This window comes from Apodemus sylvaticus, chromosome 5 (assembly GCF_947179515.1).
Source record: "Apodemus sylvaticus chromosome 5, mApoSyl1.1, whole genome shotgun sequence".
Lineage (NCBI taxonomy): Eukaryota > Metazoa > Chordata > Mammalia > Rodentia > Muridae > Apodemus > Apodemus sylvaticus.
Genome location: NC_067476.1, coordinates 57227463 through 57244233, shown reverse-complemented (window position 1 = coordinate 57244233; position 16771 = coordinate 57227463). Strand labels below are relative to the sequence as shown.

Below are 16771 nucleotides of genomic sequence, written 5' to 3'. Positions count from 1 at the left end.
GTAAAGAGGGTGTCCTCACGAATACAGGAAGTGCACGCAGGTCTGTGCTTCCTTTAGTTTCTTTCTTCTGTTTTACTTTAAATGAAGGTGTGGTTTCTACCTCTTTCAGAGCCTGCTGCAATTGTGGAAAAGCCAGAATCTATTAAGGTGACCACAGGAGACACCTGTACCTTGGAGTGTACGGTATCTGGAACACCTGAGCTCAGTGCCAAGTGGTTTAAGGACGGAAAGGAGCTCTCAAGTGACAACAAATATAAAATAAGCTTCTTCAACAAAGTGTCGGGCCTCAAGATCATCAATGTGGCTCCTGGTGACAGTGGGGTATACAGTTTCGAAGTGCAAAACCCTGTGGGCAAAGACAGCTGCAAAGTCTCCATCCAAGTCTCAGGTTGGTGGCTGGTTTATTCATCTTTGTGACGGTGAGGACCCTGGTTGCCCTAAAGAGGAGAGAAGTTCCGTCTTCACAGTGCAGTGTGCATCTTAACGTCAATGGATGCAGCAGGGTCAGAGGCAGAGGACTTGGCCAAATCGAAAGAAGCCACCAAAGTCCCATCCCTTTCCTAGGGAAGAATCTCTAAGAGGATTGTAAAGGAAAACCTATGTTTGGATGGTGGGCGGGGATGAAATCACTTTCCTAGAAAAGTCACCACAAAGGACTCAGTACAACAAAAAGAGCAGACTCTCTACGAAGCCAGCTTATATATACTTACTCTGCAGGCTTTACCTTGCACAGTCCCACGGGCAGCATTTAGGGAATCTTTCAAAAGAGCCAGACAGATCTAGAGATGTCCCATCAAAGGCTCGATCCTCTCCGAGTCATTTTTATATCTGACACCCTTTGTTTTGTTTGTTCTTGTCCTTCTCAGATCGAATTATCCCTCCCTCGTTCACAAGAAAACTGAAAGAGACAAATGGTCTATCCGGCTCCTCCGTGGTGATGGAGTGCAAAGTGTACGGGTCACCCCCAATCTCTGTCCTGTGGTTCCATGACGGGAATGAGATAAGCAGTGGCCGGAAGTACCAGACAACACTGACGGACAACACCTGTGCCCTGACCGTGAACATGCTGGAGGAAGCTGACGCTGGCGACTACACATGCATAGCTACCAATGCAGCGGGCTCTGACGAGTGTAGCGCCCCTCTGACTGTACGAGGTCAGTTCAAACCGCAGCAACGTACAGTCATACCACAAAAGGGACCAAGCCACCAATGTCCGCCGACATTAAAACATCTCCCCCAACTTGTGCTTTCTTTCTTTAGAGCCACCGTCTTTCGTTCAGAAACCTGACCCAATGGATGTCTTAACTGGCAGCAATGTCACTTTCACAAGCATCGTCAAAGGCACACCTCCTTTCACTGTCAGCTGGTTCAAAGGGAGCAGTGAGCTTGTACCTGGGGGCAGGTGCAACGTGTCTCTGCAGGACTCGGTGGCTGAGCTGGAGCTGTTTGATGTGGATACATCCCAGAGCGGAGAATACACTTGCATAGTTAGTAACGAGGCCGGCAGAGCTTCCTGTACAACACATCTCTTTGTAAAAGGTTGGTTTGCTATTCTGTTTACACAACTGAGTCTTGCACAGTCATCAGATGTGCTGTGCCTGTGTGTGTGCCTGTGTGTGTGTGTGTGTGTGTGTTTGACTTTGTTTTGTCAATTTGTTCACACCAGCCCCAGCCATATTTGTGAAGAGACTCAACGATTACAGCATAGAGAAAGGCAAACCCCTGATCCTAGAAGGGACCTTCTCTGGAACTCCTCCGATCTCTGTTACATGGAAGAAAAATGGCATAAATGTCACTGCTTCCCAACGATGTAATATTACCACAACTGAAAAATCAGCAATCCTAGAAATTCTGAGCAGCGCTGTTGAAGATTCAGGGCAGTACAACTGCTACATCGAAAACGCTTCTGGCAAGGATTCCTGCTCAGCCCAGATCCTGATACTAGGTTTGTTCTGATTGCATACTCACAGCCTCGTACCCAGGCGGAGGGTCTGACTGGTCCTTCATGGCTGCTTATCTCTTTTGCTGCAGAACCACCGTATTTTGTCAAGCAGTTGGAGCCTGTGAAGGTGACGGTTGGTGACTCTGCCTCTCTACAATGCCAGCTTGCTGGAACTCCTGAAATTGGGGTCTCCTGGTATAAAGGAGATACGAAGCTGAGGCCTACTTCCACCTGCAAAATGCATTTTAAGAACAATGTTGCTACCCTGGTTTTCACCCAGGTTGACAGCAACGACAGTGGAGAATATATCTGCAGGGCTGAAAACAGCGTGGGAGAAGTTTCATCATCAACTTTGCTGACTGTTCAAGGTGAGAACAATATTTTAAAAGCAAGTGGATCAATGCTTCTTTTGAAACATTTCAAATACCCAGTGAGAATGTCTTAATCAGGGTTTCTATTCCTGCACAAAAATCATGACCAAGAAGCAAGTTGGGGAGGAAAGGGCTTATTCTGTTTACACTTCCACATTGCTGTTCATCACCAAAGGAAGTCAGGACTGGAACTCAAGCAGGTCAGGAAGGAGGAGCTGATGCAGAGGCCATGGAGGGATGTTCCTTACTGGCCTGCTTCTCCTGGCCTGCTCAGCCTGCTCTCTTATAGAACGCAAGACTACCAGCCCTGGGATGGCACCACCCACAAGGGGCCCTCCTGCCTTAATCACTAATTGAGAAAATGCCCCATAGGTGGATCTCATAAAGGCACTTCCACAACTGAAGCTCCTTTCTCTGTGATAACTCGAGCCTGTGTCAAGTTGACACAAAACCAGCCAGCACAGAGAGCCTTCTTGAGGGGAAAATCAAAATGCTATTTTGTTTTTGGCTTAAGTAATTCCAGTTAGAGTTAGCAACTCACCCTTTTTCTTTGAGCGACTGGTTGTTTTAACTTGTTTTTCTGGGGCTCTTGGTATATTTTAGTGGCTAAAACTCACTAGGTAGGCCAGGTTTATCTCAAACTCATGAGCCAGCCTCCTACCTCTGCCTCTGAGATTATAGGTTTGTGCTGCCATATCTGGCCTCTCTCTTTCTATACCCTTTGTATATAGGGAGATGACCAAATGTTCACTTGGAAAGATCACACTACTATTTACCTCTATAAACCTTAAAGAAATTCAAGTGACATATGTTTTTAATTCGCCCCATACTAGTCTTATTCAGTTTGCTAGAAGGTGATCTAACAAGGTTCTGCTGGGTGCCAGAGACGGGCCTCTAGCTGATCAACATTTTGTTGGCTTACAGGTTTTTTTTGTTTGTTTGTTTTGTTTTGTTTTTGCCTTATACACCCTACTTAACACTTTCTCCAAAAACTCACATGTTTCTTTCCATCTCAGTTAATTCGAGACCTCTTAATACCCCCTCTAATATTCTTAAAGACATTTCCTGTACATCAGTCGGCAGGAAGGCTATGACTCAATTGAAGACTTCAAGCCGCATTCATTGCTTTCATCCTTTTCCTACAGAGCAAAAACTTCCGCCATCCTTCTCTCGACAACTAAGAGATGTGCAAGAGACCGTGGGATTGCCCGTGGTTTTTGAATGTACCATCAGTGGGTCCGAGCCCATCTCTGTGTCCTGGTACAAAGATGGCAAGCTGTTGAAAGACAGCCCAAATGTACAAACGTCATTTTTAGACAACATCGCCACTCTGAACATCTTTAAGACAGACAGGAGTCTCTCAGGTCAATATTCTTGCACTGCTACAAACCCCATCGGCTCTGCATCTTCAAGCGCCAAACTCATCCTCACAGGTTTGTGGAGCCTTACACATCTGTTGCTCTATGGAGAGTTTTGTAATCACATACAACACTTAAAAGTAAACATTGCTGTTTCTTCAATGGGCACAGCCCAAGTCTGGAACCTGAAACCTTGTCCTTGTGATCTTTCTGCAGAGGGGAAGAATCCACCCTTCTTTGATATCCCTCTGGCCCCTGTGGATGCCGTCGTAGGAGAAAGTGCTGACTTGGAATGCCATGTCACAGGAACACAGCCAATCAAGGTCACCTGGGCCAAGGACAACAGAGAGATACGAAGTGGTGGAAACTACCAGATCAGCTATCTGGAAAACAGCGCACACCTGACAATCGTCAAAGTGGATAAAGGTGACTCTGGACAGTACACCTGCTACGCTGTCAACGAAGTGGGAAAAGACTCCTGCACAGCCCAACTCAATATCAAAGGTAGAGTTTATTTTGCATGCATTCCAGTGGAGGGCAGTCATTTGAGAGTATAACCTAACAGCCTTAACAACATCAGGTCTTAAGATAGGTAGATTTCTAGGAAGCATTTGAAAATAAATAACATGAAAATGTTTACCTGGAGATAAGTCTGGTTAAGGAAACACTGATGCCGTTCAGTTTGTAGTTCCTAGAAATTGACACATCCTCCTCAACCACGAGACTGAGGTTTCTTCTTACAAATCCTTGGTTCTGTAACTGTGCACAAATCATTGCTCTCAGCCATGTGACAGAAAACAGCCAAGAATTAGCTGTGGGTAGAGGAGTCACTCAGGAACATGACTTGCTATGCTGGATTTGACTAGTTATCCCTGACATTTAATTAAAACAGGACTCCCTTCTCTTGAAAGCCTCATAGTAATAATTTACCTCTATATCCTTTTCATTTATCTTTTTCTATTTCTTACAGAGCGCCTCATCCCACCAAGTTTCACTAAAAAACTGTCTGAGACAGTAGAAGAGACAGAAGGGAACTCCTTCAAACTTGAAGGGCGTGTGGCAGGGTCCCAGCCGATCACTGTTGCTTGGTACAAAAATAATGTAGAGATCCACCCGACCTCCAACTGTGAGATCATCTTCAAGAACAATGCTCTGCTGCTGCAAGTCAAGAGGACCAGCATGGCCGATGCAGGCTTATATACCTGTAAGGTGACAAACGACGCAGGCTCTGCCCTGTGTACCTCATCCGTTGTCATCAAAGGTTAGTTGTCCTCAGAGCTCTGGCCTGCTATGTTTTCCTTCACACACTTCCATGTGCTTCAGGAAACTGGGCTCAGTGCAAAGCCCCAAACAAAAAAATTACTATTTAATGGATTGCCAGAATTCCACGTTTGCTAAAAAACTTATTATTTGTAATTTTGTTATGTGATACCCCCCCAAAGTGGACTCAGATGTCAGATTTCTAGTTCATGTTCCCAAATTCTCTCAAGTAGCTGGAATTCAAACCCTTCTTTGACATGTGTGTGCCAGTGACAGGTATTTTGATAAAAGTCATTTGTTTTAAACATTAAAAAAAAAACTATCACAGCATATTATACTTTGCTTTGCTTATTCCCAGCTACAATAAGAAACGTTTCTTTTTGTCTGTAAAGAATAATTGTTTAATATATATTACTCTTGTCTTTTGGGCCTAAAATTGAATAGAAATACTAGACAAAATAGTCAAATTTGATCCCAAATAGAAGAATATTATATATTATAAAAGATAACGCAAAGCTCTTATTCAAGTAAGGAAGTAGACTCCATCATTTCAAATCTTCCTTATACGGTTTTCTAACTATAATTACTTCAGACAGACTGCCATGATTATTACACAAGCCCACTTTCTGGGAAAGCATGGGATGGTCAGAACAGGTGAGCTGCGGGCCACCTCAGAGCAGACTGGACAAGCTAATGTCATTAGCAGGTTACTATTGTGAACAGCTTAGTATTGCTGAGCTGTCTACAAATTCGAAGATTATCATCTATACGATAAAACCAAAATGCATCTAGTTTCAGTGCATGTGTGAAAATCTATTTTTAGATTTTTTTTTTTAGATTTGTAGATTTGTTTTTAGACTTTTAGATGGCTTTGCTGTTGATAAACACTTTCTATGGAATTCTGAGTCTATGTTTAGAGGTTTATTGAAGCAGTAGATACCAGAAGTTGTAATCAGGGATGTTGCCTTATTTTCACGACAGTCTCAGTCTCTGTGACGGAACATGACATCAGGCACGTCCATTTGATCAAGTAACCCAAGTCTGTGTTTATTTCCACTTGAACACTGAGTTTTGACTCTTACTTTCTTCAGCCTAGATCTAGATTTTTTTTTTAGAGTAATTGTAGATGCAGTTAAAAATCTGAAACTGGACATCAGAAAAGCATCCATTAAGATTTGGGCATTTTCATAACTCCGGGGGTGGCTTTCTTCCACAGGAGTTTACCATCACTGCTCTAACTGAGCAGAATGCCCTCATAAGCCTTTGAGTTTTAGAGTTTTGTAAAAATGCTGCTGCCCGTAGTTTTAGAATAATCAAAATCATGCGACATCACTCGGACATTGACGGCAGTGCCAGCAAGGCATTTGTGAAGCTTAATCAGGACATAGATGCCATGCTAGTTTCTGGACAGCTTGGCTGCTGTTCTTTGCTTGCTTTTAAATCTTTCTTTCTTTCTTTCTTTCTTTCTTTCTTTCTTTCTTTCTTTCTTTCTTTCTTTCTTTCTTTTTTAACCCAACAAATGTTAACAACTGCTCAAAGAGGAACAGATTCTGACGTATAATTTCATCCACCACAGTGTCCACTCTCACCCGTTGGGGAGAGCTGTTGTGCCCTTTGTACATTTTTTTGTGAAAGATAATATATCCTGAGTCCATGTTCTCTGTCCTTCTCACGAAAATGCCTTTTCAATTCCAGAGCCCAAGAAGCCACCTGTGTTTGACCAGCACCTTACCCCAGTGACAGCCAGCGAAGGAGAGTTTGTGCAGCTCAGCTGCCACGTGCAGGGATCTGAGCCCATCCGGATCCAGTGGCTGAAAGCTGGCAGGGAGATAAAGCCTTCGGACAGATGTAGCTTCAGCTTTGGTAGCGGGACTGCTGTGCTGGAACTCAAGGAGACGGCTAAAGCAGATTCAGGAGATTACGTGTGTAAGGCTTCCAACGTGGCTGGAAGCGACACTTCAAAGTGCAAAGTGACCATTAAAGGTACAGATACCAAGAAAGTGTAATGAACGTTATGACAGAAACTGCTCGTGGTGGTTAGCGAATTATAAATAAAAACTGGAGATAGAGGGCTAGAAAGATTGCTCAGTGGTTAAGAGTACTAACTGCTCTTCCAGAGGTCCTAAGTACAAGTCCCAGCAACCAAATGTGGCTCACAACCATCTGTAATGGGATCTGATGCCCTCTTCTGGTCTGAGACAGCTACAGTGTACTCACATGCATTAAAAAAAATCTTAAAAAAAAAAAAAAAGAACGGAGTTAGACATGGGTTATTTTGCCATTTGTAATCTGTAGCCCTCATAGTGAAAGTTTCCAATGATTTAATGGAAAGACTCTCAATACAGAATATTTAGTTACCCACAGTTTACCGGGCTATTTCTTAAAACCCTCACAGCATATCTACAAGGATATATTCAGTGTAGTTCCCAAAATGATGCCATGATGATATGATGTGAAATAGCTTGCTGTCATAGCCTAGAGCAAATCTATACAATAAAGTCTATAAATTCCAGATTGGATTGCTAGAGATCCGTTAGAGTTCAGCCTCCTATAGCCGTCCCTGGAATGACTGCCTATGAAACTGCGTTGTCACTAATAACTCACAGCTAATGAGTTTGGGGAGAACACCCCAAAGCTCTTAAAGTTTGTTTTACATGCCAGATTATTTATTATGATTTTCAAGTTTTTATACTAACAAACCATGGAAATGTGTGTTTCAGAGAAACCAGCTGCGGCCCCAGCAGCCAAGAAAGCCGCCGTGGATGGGAAACTCTTCTTCGTGTCAGAGCCTCAGAGTATCAGAGTGGTGGAGAGTAAGTGTACAATCATCCGTCGCATGCTACGGGTTCAATTTCACGAGCGCCAATTCAGCAAGACTGATTTTTTAATACATTTATTTTCGCCACTCCTTAGAAACCACTGCCACCTTTATTGCAAAAGTTGGAGGTGACCCAATCCCGAATGTCAAATGGACGAAAGGGAAGTGGAGACAGCTGAACCAAGGGGGTCGAATTCTTATCCATCAAAAGGGTGACGAGGCCAAACTGGAGATCCGTGACACCACAAAAACCGATTCTGGCTTGTACCGCTGCGTTGCCTTTAACAAGCACGGTGAAATTGAAAGCAATGTCAACCTACAGGTGGACGAAAGAAAGAAGCAAGAGAAGATTGAAGGTGATCTTCGCGCAATGCTGAAAAAGTAAGTCCTGTCAGAACTGTGAAGAGAACTTCTTAGTCACACAGGGTCCTTCCAGAGCGGTGGACCAACTACTGCAAGACTCATGGTATCAAGGAGTCTAGCAGGGTTCCTCAGTGGATGACCGCATTTGTTTCAGAATGATAAGAGACAGAGGATGAGATACATCTAGAAGCTTTTAAGCAGAAGGAAATGCCTAAATACTATGTGTCCAAGTCTGAAAGACTTGCTTTCACAAAGTATTTTTTTTAATACTACAGTTTCATAGATCAATTATTTTAGGCATTTCCATAATCAATAATTTCAAAATAACTTGTTTCACTATAATTATTGAATTATTGACTCACTCACCTTTTCAGGGTTCTTTTTCATATCGTGATATTTAAATAAAGTTTTCAGTTGATATTTCATATAACTATAATTAATTGAGCTCCTGGTTATAAGGTTAATGAACATGTTTCTATATTCTTTCCTCTCTCCAACTCACTGATCACATTTCAACATTATAAAACAAGAGCCCTATCACCAAACTGACTTGTTGTTTTGGTCAAAATGGTAAAAATTAGCACGTAAAATTCATCTCTTAATAAAGAATTTATTTTTCTTAATTTACTTATACCTTTATGATATAAACTTATAAAATTTACTTATTTCTTAATAAAAATTTTATTTTTTATAAAGAGCATTAAACTGTTGTCTAGCAAGGGAAGATGCTGGCACAGACCTTCCGGGGTCATGACAGACAGTTCAAACTCCTAAGCAGAAGACAAGTGACTGATCTTGACTTCTTGTTTTTAGGACTCCGGCCCTAAAGAAAGGGTCTGGGGAGGAAGAGGAGATCGACATCATGGAACTTCTCAAAAATGTGGATCCTAAAGAATATGAGAAATACGCGCGCATGTATGGAATCACCGACTTCCGGGGCCTCCTTCAGGCATTTGAGCTGCTGAAACAGAGTCAGGAAGAAGAGACCCACAGACTGGTACGGCCCTTTGTTGCAGCTGTATCCTAAGGGAAAATCCATATTTGAGACACCAAATGTCTTTCATATCAGCCGAATGCCTTGAATTCCCAAGACACTAAATTTCTAGGAAACAATTTACTATACATAACCTAACTATAAACTTTACTGTAACCTAAGGAACATCAAGCATGGATGCCAGAGGCCTGGAGAGATGTGTCAGTGGTTAAGAGCAGGGGCTACTCTTCCAGGGAACCGGGGTTCAATTCCCAGCACCCACATGGCAGCTCACCACTGTCTCCTGCTCTGGTTCCAGGGTCTCTGACGCCCCCTTCTGGCTCCTGCCAGTACCATACTTACATGGTGTACAGTGTGCAGGCAAGAAAAACACACATACACGGAAAAGAAAAATAAATCTCTAAAAAATACCAATGCACATACATAAAGATAAATCTTCAAAAAGCACCAATGCACATAAAATTTTTAACAATTTAAGGAATGAAGCCAAGCATAGTCATGTTCCTGCCAATTCAAATTTTTGTTCCTAATGTACTATTTTCCCCCTCAGGAAATTGAGGAACTAGAGAAGTCAGAAAGAGATGAAAAGGAATTCGAGGAACTTGTATCATTTATTCAGCAAAGGCTGACACAGACCGAGGTAAAATGAACTATGTTAATAATAAAATGTACAAACTTATCACTGGGAATTACAGGGAAGGAATGAGTAACACTAACACGTATTAATTCTTTCTTCTCCTAGCCTGTCACCTTGATCAAGGATATTGAAAATCAGACAGTTCTGAAAGATAATGATGCCATCTTTGAAATTGACATTAAGATTAATTATCCAGAAATCAAACTCTCCTGGTACAAAGGGACTGAGAAGCTGGAGCCCAGTAGCAAATACGAAATAAGCATTGATGGCGACCGGCACACGCTCAGAGTCAAAAACTGTCAGCTGAAAGACCAGGGCAATTACAGGCTGGTCTGTGGTCCCCACATTGCTAGCGCTAAGCTAACTGTGATTGGTGAGTTAGAAACCGTTTTTTAGGGGTTGGGGACTTAACTCAGTGGCACAACGCTTGCTTAGCAAGTACAGGGCCCTGGGTTCAGGCTTCAGCTCTGAAAAGTAAAAGAAACCATTTTTAAAGCCTTGTGAGATACTGTTGAGCACATCTGCTTATGATGCTGATACTGATGCTGATGCTGATGTGATGCTGATGCTGATACTGATGCTGATGCTGATGCTGATGTTGACGCTGAGCGACATGTTTCTGTGTTATAACAGAGCCCGCGTGGGAGCGGCACCTCCAGGACGTTACTTTGAAGGAAGGCCAGACTTGTACCATGACGTGCCAATTTTCTGTACCAAATGTGAAATCTGAGTGGTTCAGAAATGGCAGAATCCTTAAACCTCAAGGCAGGGTGAAAACAGAAGTGGAACACAAAGTCCACAAGCTGACCATTGCCGCCGTCCGAGCAGAGGACCAGGGCCAGTACACCTGCAAACACGAAGACCTCGAGACTTCAGCGGAGCTCAAAATCGAAGGTGGGTGAGACACTGGTCAGAGTTCCTGGCGGAGCAGAGGGCATCAGCAAATGCTGTGCGCGCCCTGCCCCTGCAGTCTCGCCCTCAAATAAACCCAGAGAGCTCACGTGCCCTCCTCCCACATATATGACACGCTCGTCCTTGTGTCAAAACTCACAGATTCAAAAGGAAAATATTCAACCAAACATGCATTTCTTTTAGACAAAAATAGGATTTTAATGTACACTAACATGATTTTTTTTAATGGGTGCTTCTTCTTAAAAGCTAAAGTTTATAATTTTCATATTTATGACTATGGTTTCTGGAATAAAATCTTGGAAAAGAAGTTGTAAATATAAATCTAAGAAATTGCTATTAGGAATTGCTACTTTTTGAGGGGATATACTTTGATGTGTGTGTGTATATATATATATATATGAAATTATATAAATAAAATTAACAGTATACACGGTGAGTAACAGCTTTTTAAAAAATGTTGATTTCATTTAAAAATTCTGTTCCTACTGTCTGAATCCCTGAAGTAAAATTTCTGACTTAAAGAGCAATAATATATAATATTTTAATTGTTCAGTTTTAAGGAACTAACCTTAAACTATCCCGGGATAGTTGTTTTTACTGTGTCTCATTATTCAGTACCATTTTATATTAATCTTATGTTCAGAGGTATTTCAGGTTTCTGAATTATTTTGTACTGAATATTAGTACCTCATTTTTAAAGTTAAAAATAATGTTAAATAGCTTCATATTGGAGTAAAGTTTTAAATGCTAGTCATTTTAAAATAAGTATGTTTTAACTATATTCATCAATGACAAAGCTCACCAGAATATCATTGCCTGCTGGATGCACATGATACTGCTAAATGTGCAGTCTCAGACTTCCACACGAGTCTGAGGGGAGGTCTGATCACTCTAGTTAGGCTCCTAAAAGCACCCACTGTCTCCAGGAGGGTGATGCCTTTATATTTACCTATCAGTGCTTAGAAAGTGGGTTTCTGAACTCTAGAGAGAGTCCTCCGCAATTTAGAATTGCAAAGTTCCTGTTGAATTTGAAATCATTCCCCAGGGAAATCTTTATAGAAAAGAAAATTCTAGATCCTAAATAACAAAAAAAAAATTAATTTTCTCGAAATAAGAAAGGGTTCGCAAAGGAATTGATTGTAGGGTTGTTTATGTGTATCCCATTGCAAACCTTCTATTTCATGAACAGCTTTCGAAATTTAATTTGACTTCGGGTTCAAATCTCCCCATGGTATTTCCTTCATATGAATATTTTAAGGACTCCTGGGCATTTCTTTGCACTGCCCGCTACCCCTTCTGTAGGAACGGCCGGGAGAATGGGAATAGTTTGGTTACTAATCCAAGAATGTGTCGCTATTGTTCTACACTTGCATTTGGGTTTCTGATTGGTTTCTGTAATTTTGTAAGTGAATAACAAAGAAACCAAGCACGTAACACATATCTGCAGTCCTGGGTATCAGGGAGGCTAGGGCAGGAAGATAGAACGTCTGAGGTCAGCCTGCGGATCTCAGCTATACTTCATCTCAAATAAATAAATAAATATAAATAAATAAATAAATGATTGAAGTGCAAGGGTTGTATAGCGCTTCTTTGTGAGACCCAGGTTCAACAGCCATACCCTCCCCCAAAAAGCTAATTGCCCTGGGTTTGGTGGTGCACGTGTTCACCTTAAAATTCCAGCACTTGAAGGACCAAGGCAGTGGGGACCTGCTCGGGCCACATCGTGAAACCCCAGGTCAACCACCATGAGCTTTAAGTACCCGAGAGAAATCACCTCAGCAGGGACTTCTGTCTGTGCAGTCTAACTTTGCGACCTTGGTATGCCAACAGCCGAACCGATTCAGTTTACAAAGCGCATACAGAACATTGTGGTGAGCGAGCACCAGTCTGCCACCTTCGAGTGCGAAGTGTCCTTTGATGACGCCATAGTTACCTGGTACAAGGGACCGACAGAGCTGACGGAGAGCCAGAAATACAACTTTAGGAATGACGGCCGCTGCCATTACATGACCATCCACAACGTGACCCCAGACGATGAAGGTAACTGCCTGGACGGTTTGTCCACTGCTATTTCTACCTTTAAGCTTACATTCTACAATCCTGTCTGGCGTATTTTATAGCAAAAAGAAAAGACTGGTAGAAGTGGGCACTTTATTTTTATCTAAAGGCATGTATAGGAAGGTAACGTAGGGTGATTACTCTTTCCAGGCGTCTATTCCGTAATTGCACGGCTGGAGCCAAGAGGAGAAGCTAGAAGCACAGCAGAGCTGTACCTAACAACCAAAGGTGAGGACGGCCGCGGGAGAATCGCGCCAGCGTCCAGAAAGCAAGCGTCTGGCCCAGACAGTTCTCCATATAAAAACACTCTCTTTTTTTCTTTTGCAGAAATAAAACTTGAGATGAAGCCTCCTGGTAAGTTATTATTATTATTTATAATAATACAATGTAACTATCATTATTTAACTTTTTTGCTTACAGTAAGTTGAGTGTAGTTTTATAACTACAGTTAAAATACACAAAGTTACTGTTTCTCTTTCTGTTAATAATGCTCTTTGGTAAAATAGTTCCAAGAAGAATAACGTTAGGCTTTATGAATTTGGGGAAATGGAGAAGGGGAAGCTGTTCTTAGGAACACACAAAAGCGTGAATACAGAATTAAGCAAGGTCTCACGGGCAGCAAAACTGTGTGCCACGTGTGTTATGTCACGAATCCCATCCTGTGTGCATGCCGATGGGGCTCTTGGGAGAGACTGGACAATGGACATGTGTTATCTACACCCCAGTACTTATCTCTACACATTTCTTCCAGATATTCCTGATTCCAGAGTTCCCATCCCAACCATGCCTATCAGAGCCGTCCCACCAGAAGGTAAGATCCTAGCCCTAGAACATTCGGGTATAGAGAAATTAGAGTCTACTTCATTGTCTCTACTGTGGAACCAGAAGAAACAAGCATTTGACATTATAAACAGATACCGCTATCAGTTGTTCTGATTAAACCCTTGAATTAATAAGCAAAATGCACGAGATGTCTCATAACACAGGAAATTAAAACATGATGCTTATACGTATTTTTTTTCTTCTCAGAAATCCCTCCTGCGGTTGCCCCTTCCATCCCTCTTTTGCTGCCATTACCTGAAGAGAAGAAGCCGCCAGCAAAACGAATTGAAGGTATTACACTCAACTGAAGTGGTAAACCTTAGAATTCCACTGTCTGGTCTTGAAAACGTGACTTCCTATTGCTCGTGCTCCCTCTTGTGGTCAAGAAGTGGAACTGACCTAAAAATGTTATTCCTGCTACATGGTTTGAAATTCTGAAACTTATCAGATTAACCCAAATGTTATGTTTATTTTTAGAATACTGCAAAGGAATTACTTAGATATTAGTTACAATTAAATTTATTTTAATGCCTATAACTATTATGCCTAACAATCAATATGATAATAATAAAACAAGTTTGTGGGGCAGCTTATGGACATATACCATATTAGTTGAGAAGCAAACTGAAAATTGTGGTTTGTTTTCTCTTCAATGATACTTCTAACTAGTCCTTGTAAGATACTATTTCTGGAAAAATATAGCTGAGAATACCCTTGACATGTTTGACTGGGTCTTCTGTGGAGATGTGTTTGTGTTTATGTTAACTAATGAATGAGGTAACCAATAGAGAGCAAAGTTCCCAGCTCAGAAGGCAGAGACAGGACACTTACCACACATGTAAAGCCCAAAAGATAAGCCAGATGGGTCTATATAGTAAGGCCCTGTCTCGAAGGAAAACGAAGCAGACAAGCCCTTAAACACACGAGGAACTGACCGTCTCAAATGCTAAGTACTTCAGCAGCTGTAAGGTACTCCTCCACCCCGACGCTGTAGGACCCAGGCAGCAGGTTGCCTAGGAATTCCTAGAGCTAAAGATTCAAAGTTTCTAGGAGAATTCTCTCAACATAAACATCTACTGGTCAAAACCATGTTTTCCTGGTCACTACCACTATAATAACATCATGGACCGACATGTGAGTCCTCTAATGCCTGCTGCAATTGATACTAAAATGTTTGGTCTGTTTTTCAGCCAGTTCCAAAGAAATTCATTATTTTTCATCCAATTTTGTGGCTAATATACTTTCTTTTTTTAAAAAGATTTATTTATTTTATGTATGTGAGTACAGTGTAGCAGTCTTCAGACCCACCAGAAGAGGGCATCAGATCCCATGAGAGATGGTTGTGAGCTGCCATGTGGTTGCTGGGACTGAACTCAGGATCTCTGGAAGAGTAGTCAGTGCTCTTAACTGCTAAGCCATCTCTCCAGCCCATATACTTTCAATGAAAGAAAAAAACATGTTTGTAATTTATATGAGCATTCTTGAATATGTTTTGTATATTCATGGCACAGAGGAATAATACAAAAAATCATAAGTTAGATTCCATGATGTTTCTGTGGTCAGAAGCAGTAATTTCTGTTAAAGAAAAAAAAAAAGCCTTTGTCCTTTAAATGGAAATGTCAACGTGACTGCTGGTATTCACTGCAAAACCTGAGAGTTTAAATCAGATTTTTTAAATCACAGGGTGTTCCCTGTTCACAAATGCTAACAGCCACAGGCACTATGGTTCAGAGCCATGACCAATACATACCCCCTTGCAGCAGCAGCTGCACCCCACACATATGCCATGGGTTGGACTTTAATTCTCCTATTCTATTTGCTATTCTCCTGAAAATTTTGATCTCCACACCCAAATGAAACACAGAGGACTGGGCACACCTGCTCTCCTCCTGATCTTCTGATAATGCCAACTTTTATCCACCATACAATCACTGGGCATATAAAGCCACAGTATGTATCCTACCAAATATATCCAAAAATCTATCTATCATCTATCTATTTCCTCTCTCTTTTACTTTTTAGTACACGATTTTTCTGAAGGAAGTATCTCACAATAAAGTTTATTTTATCTTATCCTCATCCTGAAAAACCTTTACTTATATCTGACTTTTTTTTTTTTTTTTTTTTTTTTAGTGACCAAAAAGGGTGTGAAGAAAGACACCAAAAAAGTTGTCGCAAAGCCCAAAGAAGAGGCACCACCACCACCAGGTACATCAAATAAAAATTTAATCAAGAAATGGCATTAAGGTTCCCACTATGGAAACTTAGTGTAGGAAACAGGAAGGGTAAGAGTTGGAGTCACGAGATGGGAAATCCCCTCATCTCCCTCATCCTCTTGGATTTCTACCTTCCTGAGTCCACGCCTGCCACTGGCAACCAGTGGCACAAACAGAGAGTGCCTGCCAGCTACAGATGATGATGACTTGAGGAAGACCTTTACATTGAGGTCCCACTGCTGTTCCTGACCTCCCAGGAGTTCCGGGCCTGGTGTAGCTCAGGGTGCTACTTGGTTTTCTTGTCTTACCATTGGAGACAGAAAATGGCACTGTAAGGAAAAATGTAATACACAGGCACCAACCATCACACAGGCTCTCCTGGTCGTCGTTTTGAAAGCGTGGGTGCTTGGTGAACTTTAAAGTCAATAACCAAAAAGAGCAAAGGTGTGAGTTTTAAGCACTAGACCTTTACACATTTCTTTGCTATTTCTTCTACATCTGAATTCTTTCAAACCAACCTAAACTGGAACGAAACCCCAGCCTCCGGGTGGTTTGTTACTCAGACTTATCCTGGCAACTCATATTAGCTTGGTTTGGAAATGAGGGGGGCTTGGTGCTGCTCCTGTAAGGGGGTGCTACGTTAGTAATAAGTCATTGTGCAGAGGACCACAGTCTAAATGTAAACATGCACTTTGTGTTTTTTGAAGTCCCAGAAGTTGCCAAGAAGCCTCTGCCTCCTACTCCCATGATTCCAGCAAAAGGTAAACAAAAAGGAATTTATAAGGCATTTTATAATTTACTCCCGCAGTCTGCGTGCATTCTCTTTATTGTTTTTAAATATTAGGCTTCCAGGTTATTGTAAAATTTTCAAGTCCCCTCAGCCATTGTGAAAAGGGCTAGAAACAATGGCTATTTCCTAGCTCTCCTCCAGGGGAAGAAAGCAAGCCACAGATGGAAAAGGAAGGGCCCCTTCTAAACTTCACATTATTATCCACACATAGTAAGGGATTATAAGTAATG

The 16771-nt window shown here is 41.7% G+C and overlaps 1 protein-coding gene across 5 annotated transcripts in view; it reads left to right on the top strand.

Annotated features, from left to right (window-relative positions):
* Ttn (titin) overlaps positions 1-16771 on the top strand; it is a 269529-nt gene that overhangs the window by 92740 nt on the left and 160018 nt on the right. For 2 of the 5 annotated variants that reach the window (XM_052182767.1, XM_052182765.1), the window contains 22 exons: positions 110-388; positions 867-1154; positions 1261-1539; positions 1667-1945; positions 2032-2310; positions 3459-3746; positions 3888-4175; positions 4642-4932; positions 6627-6914; positions 7652-7744; positions 7845-8130; positions 8926-9109; positions 9657-9746; positions 9849-10116; positions 10377-10637; positions 12486-12695; positions 12864-12941; positions 13041-13067; positions 13465-13524; positions 13743-13826; positions 15669-15743; positions 16468-16512. The exons of 2 other annotated variants lie outside the window; for them this stretch is intronic. In XM_052182767.1, coding sequence (XP_052038727.1) covers positions 110-388; positions 867-1154; positions 1261-1539; positions 1667-1945; positions 2032-2310; positions 3459-3746; positions 3888-4175; positions 4642-4932; positions 6627-6914; positions 7652-7744; positions 7845-8130; positions 8926-9109; positions 9657-9746; positions 9849-10116; positions 10377-10637; positions 12486-12695; positions 12864-12941; positions 13041-13067; positions 13465-13524; positions 13743-13826; positions 15669-15743; positions 16468-16512 — 4320 coding nt within the window. Of the gene's footprint in view, positions 1-109; positions 389-866; positions 1155-1260; positions 1540-1666; positions 1946-2031; positions 2311-3458; positions 3747-3887; positions 4176-4641; positions 4933-6626; positions 6915-7651; positions 7745-7844; positions 8131-8925; positions 9110-9656; positions 9747-9848; positions 10117-10376; positions 10638-12485; positions 12696-12863; positions 12942-13040; positions 13068-13464; positions 13525-13742; positions 13827-15668; positions 15744-16458; positions 16513-16771 lie in introns of all 5 variants that reach the window. One more of the 5 variants, XM_052182766.1, reaches the window with a different exon arrangement.